Raw genomic sequence first — 12,931 nt, forward strand, 5'->3', positions numbered from 1 at the left:
GCAGAGCTTTGAAATGACTGTATATTGGTAGGTAAAAGTTTCTTCTTCCATGGCGCTACATCTCGGGGTGGGATTTGGCCTCCTCCACAACCGCTCTCCACTCACTCCGGTTTCTCGCCACACTTCTCCAGTTACTGGGTCTTCCTATATGAAGCCAGTCCACTTCTACGGCGTCAGCCCATCTCCTTCTTGGACGGCCTCTGGGTCTCTTCCGTTGGGGTAGCCACTTCGTCATGATCCTTGGCGCTCTAGCTTCAGGCATTCTCTCCACATGTCCCGCACATTGTAGTCTTTGGGACTTACAGTATCTTATGATTGTTTGCTGTTCAATGAGCTCTTCCAACTCGTGATTCATATTTATTCTGTAGTTCCATTTTCCAACGTGGGTCCAAAAAATTTTCGGCCTATTTTGCGCTCGAAGACAGCTAATTTGTTTTCCTCATTTTGAGTTAAGCACCAAGTCTCACAGCCATAAGTGACCACTGACCTTATAATTGTTCTATATATTAGAAGTTTACTTCTTCGGCCTAGAATTTTCGACCCCACCAGTCGCTTGCAGGCATGCCAGCACTTATTCCCGGAGATAAGGCGGATTTTTATCTCCTCTGCTGTCTTATTTTAGGTATTTAGGCTGGATCTGAGGTACGCGAACTTGTCCACCCCTTCATATGCATGCTGTCCTATGTCTGGTAGGTAAAAGTACCTCCGTTTTATATTTTTTGAATACAATAGAAGGGCGTCAAGATAGGGCTGAGGTCAGCGCTTTCTTGAACGTACTTGTTTAGCGGTCATTTGTCTCACTTTTTCCTGCATATTTTCTTCGAAAGGAATTGCTTACAAATGTGAAATTTGATTTGTTCAGTATTATACATTGTAACAAGAATTCGCGAATTAAACGACTTGATAAAATAATATGCAAGCTTGCGTCTGTAGCAAAGTTCACTTTGTCTATATGATGACAAAGGTGACTTCTGGTGTACGTGTTAAAACATATCATAGTAGATTTTTGGGTTTCCACCGTGTGTCCTTCTTTCTTCTTTACTCGACGTTTCGGGCTCGTTGCAAATGCCATTATAAAGAGATGATATGGAGATATCAAGATATGATAATGGCCTCTGCAACGAGCCCGAAACATCGAGTAAAGAAGAAAGAAAGACACACGGTGAAAACCCAAAAATCTACTATGATAAAAAAACAACCGTGAAAGCCTCAAACATTATAATGTGTTAAAACATGATTTTGATGAAAGGTACATAAATGATATAGTTTACATTGTAAGTTCAAGTCAATGTTATGTAGGTGATTACCTAAATAAATTAGGTATGTTTGAGATTCACGATGGGCAGCCACATCTACAATACAAAACCAAGAAATACCACCACTGTTTATTATTCAACCGTGTCCCGAATATACAGTGACACCCATTACACACCAAGTAACCTTCTACGATACGAGCATTAACATCGGGGCAACTATTTGTGAGTAGGTTATGGTGTAGGTATACGCAAATTTAAAGATATTTTGAGAAGGTACCAATTTGTTTATTTAAAATAAACCGAAAATTATTAATAATATAGGTAAGTAGATACAATAACAAGTTTGCAGATAGTTTTTAACTTAAAATGAAAGAGGACAGCATTCTAAGTCTGCTTAAGGGTGGGCAACCTCACCGAAGGACGAGGTCTGAATGCCGTCATTAGCTGCTTCCGGCACAAGGCGTTACCTGTGTTAATGTTTGTTACATACATAAAAGCTAATTTTGGACATTTATAATAATATTTAAATAAAAAAAATGTTATATTCATATATAATTTTGCTGCAGCCAACTCCTAATTATAAGACCTCCAGAAGCCAGTTTCGGGGTCATCCTCAGACGGGTCAATTTAGTGAATGTTAGTAGATGTTTTGTTAATGGCAAAGGGTGGTGGTAGGCTGTTAGATCCGTAGTGCGTAGTAGTGCACCCTAAACTTTGTCAGTTAAACGTATTTGTTTTCATTGAATTGAGACTACAAATGCGTAGATAGTATTTGTTAGTTTTTTTTAATTCAATTAAACTCTGCCTTATCCAAGCCATAGTAGATAATAAAAAAATTATTTATAGATAAGTACATATAAGAATATTTGGTACTGTTCGGTTATCAGGAATACAGCGGAAGACACATTTTGAAAATACCCGATATACTGGATTATTTGTTAGTTTGGGTTAGTTTAGGTTAGGTTAGGCTAGGTTTTGTTAGGTTAACCTAACAAATAATCCAGTTTATCGACTATTTTCAAAATGTGTTTTCCGCTGTATTCCTGATAACCGAACAGTACCGAATATTTTTATCGATTATGGTTTGGCTAGGCAGAGCTTAATGAATTTTAAAAAACTAGCCAACAACATTCATTGTAATATTATGTATTATTAATTCAATGAAAACAAAAATAAGTATGACTGAAAAAGTGCGCGCTATTTTTGTCGGTTCGCCCATAGCATACTTAAACTATTATGGCTTGGTTTAGAAAAAAATTAATTGATTTTGAAAAACTAATCTATACCATCTGCATACTCTATTCTTACTTCAATGAAAACAAATACGTATGACTGACAAAGTTAAGTGTGCACTATTTATGTATAATTTTAATAACCAACCTCTATCCGTCGACACTGTGTTGTATTATATACCTATTTATTGTTATAAATGAAGGTAGATATATAAAATAAATATATTTACATATGTATAGCACTGGTCCAATCCAAACTTTCAGCACTCCTCCTCTTTCTATGCCCCATTGGCCAACCTTTATGCATTTTCTAGAAATATCTGTAAAAAACGAAAACTTTTTGTAGAAAATGTATTATTTTTTTAAATATTGCTATTGAAATGTGCCTCGAGTGCTCAAAAACATGGTTGTATCCACGATAAATTATTTGTTTATTTAAAAAAGACACGTTGAGCACATAACAAATTATTAATTCAAGACGTTCACAACATGACATATCGAATAAAAATAACAAGTAAATCGACTAGAGAAAAACAAGGTAGAGAAAAAAACAAAGCAAAAAAATAATTTTATAGAAAAGAAATAAAAAAAATAATAATAAACAACAATAAGAAAGAAATTTAAAAAAACAGAATGCATAATGCATCGCTAAAAATGTCTACATCTCTAGGGAGTGCATTGATCAGCCGCACAGCCCTCGCTATTGGTGCCTGGTGAGCCTGACATGGGGAAATAGCTTTCACCCAAAATAGGTCATGGCTGCGACCACGCGTGTAATTTACGGGTGCATAAAATTTTTAATTTACCAGAATATCAGGATTGGAAACTATACCACGCGAGAGCAGGGCTTTAAGATCAAAAGTGACCTACGAGCTTCAAGAGAATGAAAGGCGAGCATACCTTGAAGAAAGTTAGTCGGAAAATACTCGTTTGAGTAACCTTTGCTTGAATCCGCGACCTCTGTAGGACGCGAGATCATTAAATTCATAGACGTATCAAAGGATTATCAAATCACAAACCAAACGAACGGCACGCAGTTTCATTTTAGCAATGCAATGGGTGGCGTCTAGATGTATCTATGGTCTAAGGCAGGGGAGGGCAAACTGCGGCCCGCCATCATTAATTAATTGTACTTCTGATTACGAATAACTTTTTTATATTTTTTTAAAAAACATTGACAATAGATTAAAATTTGAAGAATTTGTTATTTCGTAAATGTATTATCTCAGTAAGTACGTCTTCCTTGCGTCTCGTCTCACACTATGTAACCACTATTTTCTACGTTGAACATCGATTTCAATAGATATTGATAGTGTACCGACAGAACTACAACTTGAGATTATTGATCTGCAGTGTGACATTGCAATGTTTACAATTCCCTTAATTCAGACTAATTCGACCAACTTAAAGATTATGAAAGAAAAATGTTCGTTATTTTTGTATCAACCTATATATGTGAACAAACATTTTCGATCATGAACCTCAATAAAAATTCTTTACGATCAAATATCTCCGATGCCAGTTTTGAGAATATCAATTACAAAATTAACACCTGAATTTAAAAAAAATGTACAACAGTTTCATTCTTCTCATTATTTTTTTTGTAATGTTTATTTTTCGTGATAATTAGTAGTGTATATATAAAAATGGTATTTTACTTGCGGCGTTAATTTTTGAATTTGGCCCTCCATCCAAAAAGTTTGCCCCCCCCCCCCAGGTCTAAGGTTTCAACTCTCCTAGCACCGAGGTAAGTTGAAACAGCAAGTAAGGTGCATAGAAACATTTAATTTTATATAGATTTACATAATAATTCAAGGTTTTTTAACCGGTACTTCTTTGACATCTATTGACGTAATACATAAATAAATTAACGTAACAGTCAAAACAATTCTAAGCGATCAATAAATTCTGAAAAAAATTATCAAAATGTATTTCTGGTTCAAATTAAAATCTGGTACAGTCATAGTATACCAACACCTAAATGAGTTGCCTGCATTGCAACAAGAATTTAATACCAGAAATACCTACATGTTTAATGACCATCTCACATAATATAAATAAATTGTATGTAATATTCATAACCGAGTTGAGTTGAAACAAAGTGTTTCAACTTACCTCACGTTAGAAGTTATACTTCTTTGGCGTAACAAAACAAATAATTATTGTATTTGATCAAAACTCATCTTTGCCATACAGCGGTTATAATCGATTCAGAAGTGCCCATGATGAATTAATAAAAAAATCAAATTTTATTGGCGTGTTATTATGTATATTATATTCATTTCGGTCTCAAGGGTATTTTATCGATATAAGTACCGACAGAAATAATTATTATGTATGCGAATAAATAATATTATTGCAGAATGTACCTACTTAAGAACTTAGAAAAGAAAAATCTCAAAACCTGTGTTTGAAAAATTTTGCAAACCGCTATTTCGACCACCTTTGCTTGAACAGATGACTGTACAACTATTTTCGTTAACAATGATAATTTATTACACATCAAAAGTAAAACATATTAAGTAAAGCTTATTTAATGGTTTAACTGAAACGTGATATTGACTTTTGTGATGAAAAATAATAATTATTATTGTCTTCAATTATTATAAACCGCTAATAAATAAATTGACATGACATTAAATTATTGACGACAAATATTATCCTAAGCTGTAAAAATATGTGTTTCGTGTATGAAGTGTCTAAATATTGTAAATTTACAAAATACCATTGTTTGAATTATTTACCAACTCAACATTCACAAAATTTATTTATTTATTGATATATGATTTTACTCATAAATAATACTTACATAAATATAGTCTCAAATCTTGATACACAATCTTTACAATGAAAAATAAATATACATTACAATATAAATAAAGTTTTATGAATATAAATTAACAGTGTAGAATGTTATAATAGTTATCAGAATGAATAACCATAAATTGTGTTGCAACTTCCGTCACACGCCAAACGCGTTACTCGGTGTCACACGCTGAATGCGTTACATCGGCGAGCGCAATTTTGTCACACGCCAAAAATACACTGATCTGATTTCCCAAACGCGCCAAAAGAAGTAAACTTCAAAAATATTGTTATTTGTGACAAAATAAAGTTTAATTATAAAACTGAAATAATTAAGCTACAAAAATATCAAACTCATATTATTAAAAGTGGCCGACAATTTACTTTTGGTTGATTTTGCAGCACATACGTTATATCATCACAACCGCTTGTCACACAGCCTTGGCATGTACTGACACAGTGTAGCCAAGTCAAAATTTTTAATTTCAGTGGAATGTGTAAAAAAAAAATCAGTAGATTCGACAAAATATCAGTAGATTACTGTTTTAGGAAAAAAATTTCGCCGCGGGCCGCAGGTTTCCAATTTTTCATAGTCGGCTCGTTTTTTTAGGAGAAATATTTCACCGCGGGCCGCAGGTTCCCAATTTTTCATGGTCGGCTCGTTTTTTTAAGAGCAATATTTCACCACGGGCCGCAAGTTCCCTCATTTTCAAAGACGACTCGTTTTCTCCCGGATGGTGGGAATTTTGTGGAATGAAGAAATATCAGTAGATTCAGTATATTGCCGAAAATATCAAAAAATATCAGTAGATCTACTGAAATTTCAGTAGACATGGCAACACTGCGGCAGTGTTGCCAACTATTCAAAATTCAGTAGATTTTTAATTTTTTCTTCAAAATATCAGTAGATTGACAAAAATGTATGAAATTCAACAATTCTGTTTGGTGAAAGCATGCATATTGACATAATCTCACAAGTGTCTTTTAAAAAATCATCTAAAAAGTGACTTTTATTCATCACAAATAATATCATAATTTCTTCTTTTCCTGACCAAAATTTCAGAAGACATGGCAACAGTAACTGACAGGTTGATGCACTTCTTGTTAAGAATTCAAACTGCAATATTGCTATACTCTTAACAGTTATACATTTTGATATATCGTCACCGTGTCAACCCCCTCGGTCCCACTACTATATTTTTTTTTAAACATCACTTCCCACCAAAATTGACATTTGTGTTCAGTATTGTTTGGAAAATCATTATGGAAATATACACAGTTATACAACGTATAAAAATTGTTAAAATTGATTACAACAATAATCTAATCGAGCTACGTTTCGTGCATTACGTTAAACTTATACACAGCTTATTATTCGCAATTTAATTAGAAAATTCGAATCAAATGGTAATGTTTGCGATGTTGAGATTCTAACGCGTCAAAAACGTAAACGTACTGCTGAAAATATATATGTTGTGAATCAAAGTGTGGATGAAAATCCAGAATAATCAATTACATGTTGTTCTCAAGAACTTGGATTTTCTTTTGTCACTACATTTTCATTTGAAGACGTATAAAATATAGTTAACATAAGGACTTGAGCTGAATGCCCATTTGGTGCATCGAAATTTTTCTGATTGGACAACGTAAAATAGACCCATTATTTCATGAAAAAATCATCTTGAACGATGAAGCTCATTTTTGGTTAAAAGTCTTTCATTGCTGAAGACGCGCCATTAGATACTTATACTTTCTCTGCTGACCAGTTAAATACCACATGTAATTGTCAGGCTGATTGCCACACGCCTGGCGTGTCTTTAGCAGCGACTGAGTTGTGGTAATTAATTGGCCAACAGTGAATGTGTTAAATGGATTCGTAAATAAGCTTCATTTGGAGTAATGAAAACCTACATGCTCTTCTTGAAACACATTTGAATCCACAAAAATTAACAGTTTGGTATGGTTTATGGTCTGGAGGTGTATTGGACTGTATTTTTTGAGAAAAAGAAAATGGCAATCAATTGAGAACGCTACATAAACATAATAACTGTTTTTTTTTCAAGAATGAATTAGATGATTTTGATCTGGACGATATGTAGTTCCAACAATGTGGTACCTACAAAAATATTGCATTAGAAAGAATAAAAAATAATACAGATTTAACATAACAAAGTCACGCGGGACACACTTTGTGAACCCCAGCACTAAACCATTCCTCAACCACACTAGCACGCGTGTTCTTATAAAAATGTTTGTAAACAGTTTAAATGCAATGTCTTAGAGTTTAGGGGTAGTCAACCTTGTCCCTACCGCCCACTAGTGGGCGTTCCAGCTTTCATAGTGGGCGGTAGTGGTTTTAAAAACATTTTCATTATGTTTTCATAAAATTCCCCGTGACAATTTAAATTTCAGAAAATATACTATTTGCCAGATATCCAGTATTTAGTTTCGCAGCATCATCCTTAGGGATCTCATTAATAATTTAATTAATAAAATGTAATATCATCAGACTTCATAGGGAAAGTATAAATAAAAAGATAGATTTAACTACAGTAAGTTGTTTTATAATGATTTATTCTGCCAAACTAATAAAGTATTTGGTAAGTAATTATTATTATTTGCTTTAAGTTGCTGTAACTCTGCTTTATAAATTTTATAAAGTAAAGCTTCTTCCCTACTTTATAAATCACCATTACTGTGGAACCGATGGGCGATTAGAAAAAAATACTACTAGCAGAGATACAAAAGTGGGCGGTAGGTGTAAAATGTTGACTACCCCTGATCTAGACAAAATTAAATAGTGTGTGATTTTTTTATTCGATCAATGAATTTATGAAACCAGTTCATATTAAAATAAAATATCGCGAGAGAAATCATTTTCATTATAGGTCAGTAGTTTCAGAGTTTTTCATCTACACCCCTAATCTCGGTCAAAAATAATACATTAAACATATCTATATAATTGAAAAACATCTCATGCATATCCCCACCAAAAAAAAATAGACACCCGACGGGACTTGAACGTAACCACTGGATTCGCGCCAGTGTGCTTTTCCAATTAAACTACGGGCATCATACCTGATTACGATGATTTTAACTAGTCTTAAAAAATATGTTAATAATGTATTGTAGAAAATTTTACAGAGCAGAGATTCCCAACCGGGTTCCGCGAGAATTCGCAAAAGCTTCCTAAAAAAGATACAACTTGAAACCTCTTTGGTTATTGGACGCAATGAAAGTGAATATGCAATCAAGGAGAATATTAATTGTGTAAATATATTCTTTGCACGTACCCTTTTAAGACAGTTACTCGAAAATAATAACATGTAGTGCATAGATAATGGAACAATAATTATGTGCGGGTTAATAATGATTAGCTTCATATTATTATTATTGATTTAATTAAATAAAACTTATTTTTTATTATCTACTTATTCCACTTTAAATAAATAAATGTGGACCGGTTTCGTCCGCCTCTGTTTTTCTGCCAACTGTTTTCAACAGTTGAAAATGTCCCTTTAAGGCGGACGAAACCTGTCCAGATTTATTTATTAAAAGTGGAATAAGTACTAAAAAAATGTGTTTTATTAAATTAAATCATTAACACAATGGATTTCCACCATGAATTGATAGTTAACACGAAAAAAGAAAACCGATTAGCTTCGTCTGACACCTTCACTATCAGCAAATTAAACGATGCATTTATTGGGTTTTGTAAATATTTAGCTCATTTTAAAATACATTTTTTTTAGCTCCTTTCAATGGAATTAATCCACCATTATGTTGTTTTAAATGCAATCGTGACTTGCATTTGATTTTTCTTCACTACATTAAATCTATCCCACAGCCCAGAGAGAAACTGAAATGTTCGCAAAGCACTTCTCCCTTACTATCCTGGTCTATTCTGTTCATTATAACTAGCCTACAAATTTTTACCGAAAAATGCCAAAGTTTTAACCTATATTTGATATTAAAAAAATATCTTTTCCGGTCTTTTTAGATTTTATAATGAAGGGCCTAGAATTTTCCTTATTGCATCCAATACCACCATATTCAACTGATCTGAACTATCAACTGAACAATAATGAAAATTAATTAAATTACACCTCAAATTTAACCACTTTTAGTTGTGGGGTTAAAAATGTGATAAGTATATATAGAGGGAAGTGGCGTGAACTTGTGCTTGCCCTATGCCCGAATGTTGGGACGTGACAGGGTGGAAGAAGAAGAAGAAGTATATATCAGTAGCAAAGGGTGGAGGTAGGCTGGATCCGACATAAATAGTGCACAATAAAAATTGTTAGTCGTAAATGTTTGTATTTATTGTACTAAGACAAGTATTTACAGATAGTGTTGGTAAGTTTTTAAAAAATCAATTAAACCCTGCCTAAGCCAAACCATAATAGTTTGGTATATTTTGGCGATCCGACTTTTTCATTCATACTTATTTGTTTTATTTGATTTAGGAATACATATTACACACGTTGTTGGTTATTTTCTTAAAATTCATTATGCCCTGCCTAAACCAAACTATAATAGATAAAAAATATTTATTACACTACTAAAATAGTTTCAGATTTTTCTTGAGTATGTATCTGACAGCCAGAAATTTGCTGTATAAGAATTTCAACAATTATTCAAAGCTATTGGCAGCATCAAAATACGCTAGTAAAAACGCCATAAGCTAGATGCATATAGAAAAATACTAAATCTGGCAAGACAAATCCTAAGTTGGCAACGCTGAATACGACGCACTAACAAAACAATTAATAAAAAAAATACTATTATATTATATTGTGGTGCTTGCCATAGCGATAATTTTATCTCTAACCTTGACATTTGCATCATATTATTTTCTATATGGAAAATTCGTTTACTATATTGTAACATTATGAATACAATTAATAGAGAATACATTCAACATTCAATAATAACAATGCAATGATTGAATTCTCAATCAAGATTTATACAAGTAGCATGACATGTAAATAATATTTGCATAATGATGCATAGAATTGTAGTAATACGTTGGTATAAGAAATTCTAAGTTAGATTATTATTAGTGGTTACAATATATTCTGTACACTAAAGGATGAATCACGGAAGTCCAGTTTCTACCGTTTCTGAGTTAAATATGCAGAAAATTTTCTTTTATTTCATTACACAAATGAATGAAACACTGAAGTCCATAAGTAGTAAATTAACCGATATAGTTTTCTTCATTATGGTGTGGTTAGGCAGGGTATAATTATTGAATTTTAAAAACTAACCAGCACCATCTGCTAATTGTATTCTTAGTTCAATGAAAAGAAATGCCCATAAATGATAAAGTTTAGCGTGCACTATTTATGTCGAATTCTTACAGCCTACCTCCACCATTCGCCACTGGTATAGGTATATATTATGTATATCAATACATACCTAAATTGTTTCCATAAAAGTGCAACGCGTTGCCCAATAGTGGCACTTCATTTGGCAACCCCGGAATAAGGGCTGCTAATTCGTATAATCTTTTTCTTGACGAATAAAAAAACACGTACCATACCAATGGTAAACATAAAATAAACCACAAAAACAGACTGTAGTAATCCATTTTTAAACAAGTTTTTCTTCTAATATCACTACGTGTATTTGTTTTGCAATTAAAATATGTTTAAATCGCAAGTTTATCACCGATGAACTTTTGCGAAATTAATAATAATATTATATTCTTCTATAAAATACAATTCACCGGAGACGCATGTATTAGATTTACTGTGGCTACTGACAAAGTAAGTTTTACTAACTAACACCGTTTCTTTATATATACTTTCATTTCATCAATTTGGTATGACACAGTGTATATAAATTCATTTAGTAGCCTAACCTGTTTCGTAGTAAACAGGTTTTCCTTAGATTTTCATTGTGGCTGATGCGAATTTCAAATGGTTAATTACAAACAAAATTGTTTTTTTTTTCAATACAAAATACACAGCTATTTTTTACATAATAATTACAAGATAAAAAGAACTTCTTATATACCACATTTTTATATTCTGTTGAATCATATAAACTTGACAATTCTATGTATTTAATAAATAGTTTTTTTGTACTTGATAGAAATAGGTACTGAATAAATATTATAGAATACTGAAATGTCATTTTGACATTTTATATTGATTTCCATAGTAACGCACGTATATATTAATAATTTAGTTGCTAGGAGCCCAGACAGAATAATGGTGTCGAAATAACTTTTCATACAAAACAGAATTAACTGAAAATGAATTCAATTCTACTTAATACTTTGGACGCGGAAGACGCACACGGTGCGTAATGACCAGGCGGCCGATCGATGTAATTAACGTGCATTTTAAAGGGGGCAATTAAAATCTCATTATCTATTCAGCAGCGAAAGCGTTAAAGATGGCTAAACGTATTAAAATAATGCATTGGCATCGTATTCTGATATATTATAAAAGTTTAAAATGTCTAGCTAGTCGGGAAGTTAGTTAAAAATCGATTGCAAGATTTATACTGGATAAATAACCACCGGACAAACAAGAATACGAGCTAAGAAAAACGTGGTAAAAAATTCAATCGGCGGTGGTGACTGCATTGTGATAAAGACGGTGAGCTGAAACATAATATTCATATTCTATTGTGCCATCCCCTAGCGGAGGTCGGCGACCATCAAGGCATCAAGTAATGTATCCATACAATATTTTTCTTAGATGTTGGAGTCATGGAAAGATGATAAAAAAATACTATAAAAAAAATGGGACGGCATTTTGATGCTGCCTAGGGGCGGCATTTTGTCTGGGGACGTCACTGGCCCTATTCCTTAGGTGGAAGACTTGGATATGGTCATTATAATATATAGACCAGTGGCGAAGGGTGGGGGTAGGCTGTTAAGATCCGCCAATTATGCATACTAAATTTTGTCAGTCATACGTATGTATGTAGACAAACATTTTGACTTTTCTATATTATACTTATAGACAGGGCTTTTTTGTGATGTAACGTAGTGTAACGGCGTTCCGGCACCTTTTTTACGGTGTTTTTAATGTTTCAAAAGCAATTAGACGAAACAATGTTCGCGCTTACATAGTACACGTTAATTTTCCTGAATTATCTCATATGAAAAAACATATCCTGAAAAAATATCTCGTTTTATATGTGCATTGAATTCTATTACCATTTCTTCAAGTGAATGTTTCATGAAAACAGTCGTTGAAAACAGTTTCGGTACTTTTGTACATCAAACTCGTCGGACCACCTTTGACACTTTTCGATCCTTCAAAATACGTTCATCGGTGGTTACTCAGTCAAGTGGAAGACATTCGGCCATAGGCTCTAACACTAAGAAAAGGAATTGGACTGAACTTTGGAAATCACCATGGCCCTCACAAATGGGGGCTGACGGGGCTTCAGCCTGGGGGACCAACCAGATAAGTTAGTTAAACGCACATTACAAATTCGCTCTAATAGTAAAAAAATCGCCTGCGGCGCTAATTCCCTTCAGGCGTATTAACATTTTAAATATGTAGTTGCGTAATTGCATTTTTTGGTTAATGTTTGTTGATACACAGAATACCCTTAATTTTACCTCGAAGACCATTTGAAAAATGCTGCTATATAGCGTCACACTGCCTTTAA

The 12,931-nt window shown here is 33.2% G+C and overlaps 1 protein-coding gene across 2 annotated transcripts in view; it reads right to left on the bottom strand.

Moving 5' to 3' along the window:
• LOC147072667 (cytochrome P450 4c3-like) overlaps positions 1-11,066 on the bottom strand; it is a 44,408-nt gene extending 33,342 nt beyond the window's left edge. For both annotated transcript variants that reach the window (XM_085945766.1, XM_085945767.1), the window contains exons 1-2: positions 10,715-11,066; positions 2,719-2,808 (exon numbers count right to left, since the gene is read on the bottom strand). In XM_085945766.1, coding sequence (XP_085801892.1) covers positions 2,719-2,808; positions 10,715-10,886 — 262 coding nt within the window. In that variant the 5' untranslated portion in view covers positions 10,887-11,066. The remainder of the gene's footprint in view (positions 1-2,718; positions 2,809-10,714) is intronic.
• Between the last annotated feature and the right edge of the window lie 1,865 nt (positions 11,067-12,931).

Source organism: Rhyacophila brunnea, unplaced genomic scaffold (genome assembly GCF_057557595.1).
Source record: "Rhyacophila brunnea isolate RB1 unplaced genomic scaffold, BYU_Rbru_1.0 scaffold_19, whole genome shotgun sequence".
NCBI lineage: Eukaryota > Metazoa > Arthropoda > Insecta > Trichoptera > Rhyacophilidae > Rhyacophila > Rhyacophila brunnea.